This window comes from Borostomias antarcticus, assembly GCF_949987555.1.
Source record: "Borostomias antarcticus genome assembly, contig: scaffold_832, whole genome shotgun sequence".
Lineage (NCBI taxonomy): Eukaryota > Metazoa > Chordata > Actinopteri > Stomiiformes > Stomiidae > Borostomias > Borostomias antarcticus.
The window spans coordinates 5,001-16,231 of NW_028176756.1; the positions used below are offsets into that span (position 1 = coordinate 5,001).

General features: G+C 48.9%; 1 protein-coding gene across 1 annotated transcript; it reads right to left on the reverse strand.

Annotated features, from left to right (window-relative positions):
- Window positions 1-796: 796 nt before the first annotated feature.
- LOC311328152 (sodium- and chloride-dependent GABA transporter 2-like) lies at window positions 797-9,714 on the reverse strand (the record flags this gene model as incomplete). The annotated part of the gene is made up of 6 exons (XM_084462169.1): window positions 797-967; window positions 2,558-2,658; window positions 3,376-3,478; window positions 4,893-5,030; window positions 9,376-9,488; window positions 9,590-9,714. Coding segments are annotated over 6 exons (751 nt in total), but the record flags the coding sequence as incomplete, so codon positions are not given.
- Between the last annotated feature and the right edge of the window lie 1,517 nt (window positions 9,715-11,231).

Below are 11,231 nucleotides of genomic sequence, written 5' to 3' on the forward strand. Positions count from 1 at the left end.
GACGAAAATGATTTGTCAACAATCTGTATTTAGTTATCGTCACAAGACAATGACTAAATAACCAATGTGTGATGACAAAAACGTCTATTGAAATTTAAAATCAACAAACAAATAAAAACAAGAGAGATATGATAGGGAGGGATGATTTGGGAAGAGATCCAATCAGAATGCTGAGATTTCTGCGAAAGTTGTGGCTCACGATGAAAAGACGTCTTTTAGATGTCTTTTATGTCTTTTTCGGACGTCCAAAGACATCCAATTAGGAGCCAGAATGAAAGTTTATTTTAGACGTTCAGATATTGAACCCGTTCTGCACGTCCACAGACGTCTTAGAGGGGTCCAAGCCAGACGTTTGAATATTGAGGGGTCCAGCAGACGTACAAACGGGGTTCTGGACCGACGGACGTTATTAAGACATGATCTGAACGTCTCCCTGACGTTGCGTGTTTGCTGGGGAGAAATGTAATTCAGCGGCTTTGTTCATCAGTCTAATAGATGTTTCCTCCAGAAGTATGAGTTTGGAAATTCTAGAGAAATAGTTAAATAATGCGTTACACTTCAACTAAACCCATTCTTTTTTAGTTGACTAAATCATCAGTAGATTTAGGCTAGTTGACTCAAATCTTAATGCTATTTAGTCAACTAAAACTAGACTAACACTAAAACAATTCACACAACTAAAATATGACTAAAACTAAATAGCTTTTTTAGTCAAAAGACTCAAATTAAATCAAAATTTGCCGTTAAAATGACCAGTGGCGGCCGGTGGTAGTGTGACGTGTAGGTGTGCGCCCACCTCTGTCACGCTGCCGGGGGTGGTGACCAGGGCGTAGAGCGCCCACAGGGGCAGCAGGGACACGGAGGAGAAGGTGAGGAGCCAGCCCAGCGCGGTGGCCCAGCTGGGCGTCACCACGTCCTTGCCCAGGCTGAGAGGGGACCAGCGCGCCAGGGAGAACACGAAGGTGCCCTGCGGGAGAGAGAGGGGGATGGGAGAGAGAGAGAGAGAGAGAGGGAGGGAGATGGGAGAGAGAGAGAGAGAGAGAAAGGGGAGAGAGAGAGGGAGGGAGATGGGAGAGAGAGAGAGAGAGAGAAAGGGGGAGGGATGCGGGAGAGAGAGGGAGATGGGAGAGAGAGAGAGAAAGGGGAGAGAGAGAGAGAGAAAGGGGAGAGAGAGGGAGGGAGATGGGAGAGAGAGAGAGAGAGAGAGAAAGGGGGGAGGGAGAGGGAGGGAGATGGGAGAGAGAGAGAGAGAAAGGGGAGAGAGAGGGAGGGAGATGGGAGAGAGAGAGAGAGAAAGGGGGGAGGGATGCGGGAGAGAGAGGGAGATGGGAGAGAGAGAGAGAGAGAGAAAGGGGGGAGGGAGAGGGAGGGAGATGGGAGAGAGAGAGAGAGAAAGGGGGGAGGGATGCGGGAGAGAGAGGGAGATGGGAGAGAGAGAGAAAGGGGGGAGGGATGCGGGAGAGAGAGGGAGATGGGAGAGAGAGACAGAGAAAGGGGGGAGGGATGCGGGAGAGAGAGGGGGACGGGAGAGAGAGAGAGAGAGAGAGAAAGGGGGGAGGGATGCGGGAGAGAGAGGGGGACGGGAGAGAGAGAGAGAGAGAGAAAGGGGGGAGGGATGCGGGAGAGAGAGGGGGACGGGAGAGAGAGAGAGAGAGAGAAAGGGGGGAGGGAGAGAAGGAATAAACACCAGGCAGAGCGAATCCGGAGGTCTTTTTATCAGGCTGATCAACGCACCCTGATTGGCTGGGCATTGTGGACCTGCATTAGCTCTGATTGGCTGGGCATTGTGGACCTGCATTAGCTCTGATTGGCTGGGCACTGCGGACCTGACTCAGCTGTGATTGGCTGGACACTGTGGATCTGAGTCAGCTGTGATTGGCTGGACACTGTGGACCTGCATTAGCTCTGATTGGCTGGGCACTGTGGACCTGCATTAGCTCTGATTGGCTGGGCACTGTGGACCTGCATTAGCTCTGATTGGCTGGGCACTGCGGACCTGACTCAGCTGTGATTGGCTGGACACTGTGGATCTGAGTCAGCTGTGATTGGCTGGACACTGTGGACCTGCATTAGCTCTGATTGGCTGGGCACTGCGGACCTGAGCCAGCAGTGATTGGCTGGACACTATGGACCTGAGTCAGTCTGATTGGCTGGACACTGTGGACCTGAGCCAGCTGTGATTGGCTGGGCACTGTGGATCCCAGTCAGCTGTGATTGGCTGGACCCTGTCGACCTGAGTCAGCGTTCTCAGGATCTTGGTTGACGAAGTGGTCCAGGGTATTTGAGTGAGCGGCTGGCAGGTCTCGCACTTTCTCGCAGTTGTTTTAATATAATATATATGATTCTATAAGTTATTAAATATGAATATGACTGACAAATCCATCCTCAATCCACCCGAAATTAATTAATTATATATATTTATGGTGTGAATTCTTCTACTCTCAGTTGCTCTTCAGAAACAGGTCTGTCTGTGAGGTAAACACCTCTCGACTGAAGCAGGCCTTGGCGGCGACCCTCAGCACACACGTGCCTCAGGGCAGGGTCAAAGTTCACTCACCGTGCACACAGCCGGGGTCAGGTAGCGCCAACACAGCTTGAACACCGCCGGAGGCCGGTAGCCAATCATGTCCCTGATGTTGTTGCAGAAGCGGTCTGGACCTACGGAGCAGGGGGGAGGAGAAGGGTCAGTCGGGTCGGGGTACGGCGGTTCTGGGTCTGGTCACCGTACGGCCGCGGTGTGGGCAGGAAGCCAGAATGAAAGTTTCTTTTAGACGTTCAGACGTTTTGAACCCGTTCTGCACGTCCACAGACGTCTTAGAGGGGTCCAGGCCAGACGTGTGAATATTGAGGGGTCCAGCAGACGTACAAACGGGGTTCTGGACCGACGGACGTTATTAAGACATGATCTGAACGTCTCCATGACGTTGCTCTACCTCATGTCTCACTGCTGAACAGCGGTCGCCACAGTCAGATGAATATATACACTGAGAATGTATGAAGAGAGAGGAAGGAGATGGCCTCTAGCGCACAGCACACCCTTTACAATGAGAGACATGTGACGTATGTAAATGGTAAATGGACACCACTTATAAAGCGCTTTTCCACCTTAGCGGCACTCAAAGCGCTTTACAATGGCCTCTCATTCATCCATTCACACACACATTCACACACCAATGGCGGCAGCTGCCATGCAAGGTGCTAACCTGCTCATTGGGAGCAATTTGGGGTTAGGTGTCTCGCTCAAGGACACTTCGACATGTGGACAGTCGGAGCTGGGATTCGAACCGCTGACCCTTCGATCACTGAACGACCCGCTCTACCAACTGAGCTACAGCCGCCCCAGGCGGAGTGCGTGTGTGTGTGGCGTCTTCTCACCGTACACCCAGCCCACGGCCACCGCCTGGAAGATGGACAGCAGCATCAGACTCGCACCACTGCAGGAGTAGTGGTCATAGATCTGGAACACATACAGGCCACCCTGGAGGAGGGAGGGATGGAGAGAGAGAGAGAGAGAGAGAGAGAGGGAGAGGGAGAGAGGGGGAGGGCAGAGAGAGGGAGAGAGGGGGAGGGCAGAGAGAGAGAGGAAGAGGGAGAGAGAGGGAGAGAGAGGGGGAGGGCAGAGAGAGGGAGAGAGAGGAAGATGGAGAGAGAGGAAGAGGGAGAGAGAGGGAGAGAGGAAGAGGGAGAGAGAGGAAGATGGAGAGAGAGAGGGAGAGAGAGAGAGAGGGGGAGGGCAGAGAGAGAGGTAGAGAGAGGGAGAGAGGAAGAGAGAGAAAAGGAGAGGAAGAGGGAGAGAGAGAGAGGAAGATGGAGAGAGAGAGAGAGGAAGAGGGAGAGAGAGGGAGAGAGAGGGGGAGGGCAGAGAGAGAGGTAGAGAGAAGAGGGAGAGAGGGAGAGGGCAGAGAGAGAGAGGTAGAGAGAGGGAGAGAGAAGAAGAGAGGGAGAGAGGAAGAGAGAGAAAAGAAGAGGAAGAGGGAGAGAGAGGGGGAGGGCAGAGAGAGAGGTAGAGAGAGGGAGAGAGAAGAAGAGAGGGAGAGCGGAAGAGAGAGAAAAGGAGAGGGAGAGAGAGAGTTGGACAGACATTAAATAGGAAATAACTGCACGTAAACTGGAATAACTCCCTTGTGGTTTTACAGTTGCCTGACGAAGACCTTCATGGTTAAAACGTTGCACAATAATGTATAACCAAGTCAAACAGCCAGTCAACCAGCCAGCCAGTCAACCAGTCAACCAGCCAGTCAGTCAACCAGCCAGTCAACCAGCCAGCCAGTCAACCAGTCAACCAGCCAACCAGTCAACCAGCCAGCCAGTCAACCAGCCAGCCAGCCAGTCAACCAGCCAGTCAGTCAACCAGCCAGTCAACCAGCCAGCCAGTCAACCAGTCAACCAGCCAACCAGTCAACCAGCCAGCCAGTCAACCAGCCAGCCAGCCAGTCAACCAGTCAACCAGCCAGCCAGTCAACCAGCCAGTCAGTCAACCAGCCAGCCAGTCAACCAGCCAGTCAAGCAACCAGCCAGTCAAGCAACCAGCCAGCCAGTCAACCAGCCAGTCAACCAGCCAGCCAGCCAGTCAACCAGCCAGTCAAGCAACCAGCCAGTCAGCCAGCCAGCCAGTCAACCAGCCAGTCAAGCAACCAGCCAGTCAACCAGCCAGTCAACCAGCCAGTCAGCCAGCCAGCCAGTCAACCAGCCAGTCAGCCAGTCAACCAGCCAGTCAGCCAGTCAGTCAACCAGCCAGCCAGCCAGTCAACCAGCCAGTCAGCCAGCCAGTCAGCCAGTCAGTCAACCAGCCAGCCAGCCAGTCAACCAGCCAGTCAGCCAGCCAGCCAGTCAACCAGCCAGTCAGTCAACCAGCCAGTCAACCAGCCAGCCAGTTGGCCAAGCTGACGTACCGGGGTGATCATCACCAGTCCCAGCAGGAAGCAGACGAGGCAGACCACCAGCAGCAGCAGCTCTCTGCGGCGTCCCCTCCTGATCACGCCGGGGTACAGATCAGTCACCGACGTCATCAGGGCCTCCAGGCTCACAAACTACACCGGGAACAGGAGACAGGAGACAGGGGTTAACAGTGTGTGTGTGTGTGTGTGTGTGTGTACAGTCATGGCCAAAAATATTGACAGCCCTTGCACGTCTGTCAAATAATGCACCACTTCTCCCAGAAAATTGATGTAATTACAAATGCGTTGGTATTCACATGTTTATTTATTTTGTTTGCATTGGAACAACACAAAAAAGCAGAGAACAAAAGCCAAATGTGATATCATTCTATACATAATTCCAAGAAAGAAAATAAATGGGCCGGACAAAATTATTGGCACCCTCACCTTAATATTTGGTAGCACACCCTTTGGAAAAAAATAACTGAAATCAATCGCTTCCTGTAACCATCAATGAGCTTCTTACACCTCTACTGGAATTTTGGACCACTCTGCTTCATCTGAGGAAGCCAACATCCTTCTGGGAGAACGTCCTGTGGACAGATGAGACCAAATTAAAGCTTTTTGGTAAAGCACATCATTGTACTGTGTACAGAAAATGAAATATTTTTATTTATTTATTTAACCTTTAGTCTTAATAAATAATAAGTCTTTCAAAGAAAAGAACACGGTCCCTACAGTCAAACATGGTGGAGGTTTACAGATTGTTTTGGGGTTGCTTTGCTGCTTCTGGTACCGGATGCCTTGACTGTGTGGATGGCATCATGAAATCTGAAGACTACCAAAGAATTTTGGAGCGCAATGTACTGTAGGGCCCAGTGTCAGAAAGCTGGGTCTTCGTCAGAGGTCATGGGTCTTCCAGCAAGACAATGACCCCTACTTCAAAAAGCACCCAGAAATGGTTTACGACAAAGCGCTGGAAAGTTCTTCAGTGCCCAGCAATGAGTCCAGATCTAAATCCCATAGAGCACCTGTGGAGAGATCTCACAACAGCAGTTGGGAGAAGGAACCCTTCAAGACTGAGAGACCTGGAGCAGTTGGGAGAAGGCACCCTTCAAAACTGAGAGACCTGGAGCAGTTGGGAGAAGGCACCCTTCAAAACTGAGAGACCTGGAGCAGTTGGGAGAAGGCACCCTTCAAAACTGAGAGACCTGGAGCAGTTGGGAGAAGGCACTCTTCAAAACTGAGAGACCTGGAGCAGTTGGGAGAAGGCACCCTTAAAACTGAGAGACCTGGAGCAGTTGGGAGAAGGCACCCTTCAAAACTGAGAGACCTGGAGCAGTTGGGAGAAGCAGAGTGGTCCAAAATGCCAGTAGAGAGGCGTAAGAAGCTCATTGATGGTTACAGGAAGCCATTGATTTCAGTAATTTTTTCCAACTGTAGCCGGTTTGGGCCGACAATGCGTTGTCTCTGGTGCTACTACTGTCTTTTGATTGGTGAATGATGATCCTGACGACTTCTTAAATAAACAGTTCTTTTATTGAGTCCCAGGTCTCTCTTTCGCTCTCTCTGTAATGGTTTGCACACATACACGTACTAGGGGTGTGCCCGAATACGGTATTCGGATGAGCACAAATAGTAGCTTTTTCCCGAATAGTAAATTCGTACGAATATTGTAAAAAAAAAAAAAAAAACGTAGTGGCCGAAAAATCGACGTGGAGACACCATCTCATCCTCCATCCCGTGGACCCAGCACCCGCGGGAGGAACTGTCGGGGTCGGGATCGCTGGCAACTAGGTGGCAGTGAAAGCGGTGGGCACCGACGGACCAGACCCGGGCGGCAAAGTCTGGTGCTGGGGACATGGAACGTGACCTCGCTGGGGGGGAAGGAGCCGGAGCTTGTGAGGGAGGTGGAGCGATACCGATTACACCTGGTGGGGCTAACCTCCACGCACAGCACCGGCGCCGGAACAAAACTCCTGGATAGGGGTTGGACCCTGTTCTATCGATGGCCCGGAGGGCTGCGGCTTCGGCCGTAACCAAGGCAAAGCAACGGGTGTGGGAGGAGTTCGGAGAAACCATGTAGAAGGACTTTCGGTCGGCACCAAAGTGTTTCTGGGAGACCATCAGACACCTCAGGAAGGGAAAGCGGGGGACCATCCAAGCTGTATACAGCAAGGAGGGGACACTGCTGACCTCAACTGAGGAGGTTGTTGAGCGTTGGAAGGAGCACTTTGAGGAACTCCTGAACCCGACTAATCCAACCTCTACGATCGAGGCCGAAAGAGCCGGAAGATGATGGGGGGTCATCGTCAATTTCCCTGGAGGAGGTCACTGAGGTAGTCAAACAACTCCACAGTGGCAAAGCCCCAGGCACTGATGAGATCCGTCCAGAAATGCTGAAGGCGCTGGGTGTTGAAGGGCTGTCTTGGTTGATACGCCTCTTTAACATTGCGTGGAAGTCCGGGTCAGTGCCAAAGGAGTGGCAGACTGGGGTGGTGGTCCCAATATTCAAAAAAGCGGACCAGAGGGTGTGTGCCAATTATAGAGGCATCACATTACTCAGCCTCCCAGGGAAAGTGTACTCCAAGGTGCTGGAAAGGAGGGTCCGGCCAATAGTCGAACCTCAGATCAAAGAGGAACAATGCGGATTTCGTCCTGGTCGTGGAACTACCGACCAGCTCTTCACTCTCGCAAGGATCTTGGAGGGGGCTTGGGAGTTTGCCCAACCTGTCTACATGTGTTTTGTGGACTTGGAGAAGGCTTATGACCGGGTCCCTCGAGAGGTCTTGTGGAGGGTTATGCGGGAGTATGGGATGAGGGGATCCCTACTTAGGGCCATGAAAACCCAATATACATCGCGTCAAGTCTCAATTTCAAAAGAAAATCATAGCATGATAGGACCACAGAATGAAGGATTTTGGTCAAATAAACAATTGAAATAACATTTTGTATACTAATATGAACAAAATAATGAACATATACTCAAGGTATTAAGACAAGAAATGGGTCTAACATTGAAAGAGTTTCAGAATATACATATCTGGGTATCTGGCTGGATGATATTATAATTTAAAATACCACAATGTCTTAACAGATAAATTACGCCAGAAAAGTGTTTTTCCCAAGTTTTGTAGGAACAGAATTGTAGAGGCTGTATTTTTATCTGTGCTAGATTATGGTGATATTATATATGGCAATGCTGCAGCTACTAATCTGGTACCTCTAAACTCTGTATATCACTCTGCTATTAGATTCATTACTGATGATACACTATACACACCATTGTATCTTATATTACAGAGTTGGTTGGCCATCTTTAGAAATGAGAAGAAAAGACATTGGTATCTCTTTATTTTCAAGGCTTTAACTGGAAAGCTACCTCTATATCTCACATCAATGTTGAACTATTCTACAAATCCATACTCTACCAGTTCTATGGACTGGCTCACTCTACATACCTCCTTTATGTCCTCTGACTTGGGTAAAGCTGCCTTTTCTGCACTGGCTCCAAGTTCTTGGAACCAGCTCCAAGATTATTATTTTTTAAATAGTCAGACTTCACTTCCTGGATATGGTCTCTTTAGAAGTATGGTAAATAACTTCTGTCTCTCAATCTGTGATTGTTTATGAAATTATGTATTTTCTTATGTTTCCTAATTGATTATTCTTGTGCTATATTATGTTGTTATGGGCTTTTAATAATTTTTATCACTCAACACACTTGTAAATGAGGATAACCTCAATGTGTTTTTGAGTATAAATAAAGGTTTGAATGAATGAATAAATTTTCTCTGTTACAATACCAAATATTAATTTTGTCCGGCCCATTTTTTCTTTTTTCTTGGAATTATGTATAGAATGATATCAGATTTGTCTTTTTTCTCTGCTTTTTGTGTTGTTCCAATGCAAACAAAAGAAATAAACATGTGAATACCAAAGCATTTGTAATTACATCAATTTTCTGGGAGAAGTGGTGCATTGTTTGACAGAAGTGCAAGGGTGTCAATATATTTGGCCATGACTATGTGTGTTTACGTGTTTGTGTGTGTATGTGTGTGTGTGTGTTTGTTTGTTTGTGTGTGTGTGTATGTGTATGTGTGTGTGTACGTGTGGGTGATTTAGGGTGTGCCTATCGGTTGACATGTGTGATATACTTGCTGTGTTTGATATACTTGTGTGTGTGTATGTGTGTGTGTGTTTGTGTGTGTGTGTGTGTGTGTATAAGTGTATGTGTGTGTGTTTGTGTGTGTATGTGTGTGTGTGTGTGTGTTTGTGTGTGTGTGTGTGTGTGTGTGTGTGTGTCTGTGTGTGTGTGTGTTTGTGTGTGTGTGTTTGTGTGTGTGTATATGTGTATGTGTGTGTGTTTGTGTGTGTATGTGTCTGTGTGTGTGTGTTTGTGTGTGTGTGTGTGTGTGTGCGTGTGTTTGTGTGTTTGTGTGTTCATGTGAGTGTGTGTGTACGTGCGTACGTGTGTGTGTGTGTGTGTGCGTTGCACCTGCGTGTCGAGCCCCAGCATGATAATCATAAGGAAGAAGCAGACGGCCCATAACTGTGGCAGAGGCATCATGGCCACAGCACGGGGATACGCGATGAAGGCCAGCCCGGGACCTGGACACACACACACACACACACACACACACACACACAGTCAGTCCTGTAGGGACCGAGAGAGATAAACGCGCACACACACACACACACACACACGGTACCTGATTGGGCCACGTCTGCTATGTCCACGCCCTGCTCCTGGGCCATGAACCCCAGCACGGAGAAGATAGCGAAGCCGGCCACAAAACTGGTAGCGCTGTTCAACAGACACAGCCGGAAACAGTCCCTGGGAACCACAGAGAAGCAGTCAGAGAACCGGCCTGGCAGAGAACCAGCCTGGCAGAGAACCAGCCTGGCAGAGAACCAGCCTGGCTGCCTGTGTGTGTCATAGAAATGGTAGTTTCACCACTTTCTTTGTAATTCACTACCTCCCTCAACCTTTCACATAGCTGTGCTAAGCTAATTCATGACAGGATGACCTCCAGGAGATCAACACACCTAGACGTTGTCTACTCCAGAATAACCATCCTTTGTCCCTTCAAGAAATTACCTCCTTTTCTCATGTCACGTGTCTGTATTCTCGACCACTGTTGATGACGCCTGCCATTTAATATGACGTGTACAATGGGTTAGCCAATCACATCCTGGAAGCGCCATACCTGTATATTGCTTGCATATAAGGCCGCGCAAGACCAGACTGCAGCACTTCACTTGGATCAACCACTCACGTGCGTTGTCCTGAAGTCCTTGCGCTCGTATGTTTTCTCAATAAACCAGACTTAACCTGTTTGAGCGAATCTTGGCGAATCCTTTTTTGACTAGATCAGTTAAAAATCCATTACATGTGGAATGGTGGTCCAGTGTGGGGAAACAAGGAATTGTGTTTTCGTTTGATCTGCACTTTTCATCATCCCAGAAGTCCTCCACAAACAAGTTCATGATGGAGTTATGTTCTCCATCGTTGATGCCCCTACGCCTACAACCATCATCAGACAGTTTGTTGATAGCCTGGTTCAACGGATGTAGGTTTTGGCAATAAACCTTGTCATTCGTTGTCACACTGCCCAATCAGTGGCGAGTCTGGCGACACAAATTTATCTGATTCGGCCGAGAGATTCTCTCGGCACCAATCAGATTCGATCCAGACTATTTCAGGAGGAAATGTTGCGCGGCCTTATATTCAAGCGATACACAGGTATGGCGCTTCCAGGGATGTGATTGGCTAACCCATTGTACGTCATATTAAATGGCAGGCATCATCAACAGTGGTCGAGAATACAGACACGTGACATGAGAAAAGGCGGTAATTTCTTGCAGGGACAAAGGGACAAAGGATGGTTATTCTGGAGCGGACAACGTCTAGGTGTGTTGACCTCCTGGAGGTCATCCTGTCATAAATGAGGTTAGCACAGCTATGTGAAAGGTTGAGGGAGGTGGTGAGGTGGTGAAACTACAATTTCTATGACACCCTTTAGCGCATTTTGAGTCCTGCCGACATCAGGACGAAACCTCCAGACCGGATCAGAGAAGGACCAGTAAGAACCAGTTATTCTATAGGTCACATAAGGACCAGTAAGAACCAGTTATTCTATAGGTCACATAAGGACCAGTAAGAACCAGTTATTCTATAGGTCACATAAGGACCAGTAAGAACCAGTTATTCTATAGGTCACATAAGGACCAGTAAGAACCAGTTATTCTATAGGTCACATAAGGACCAGTAAGAACCAGTTATTCTATAGGTCACATAAGGACCAGTAAGAACCAGTTATTCTATAGGTCACATAAGGACCAGTAAGAACC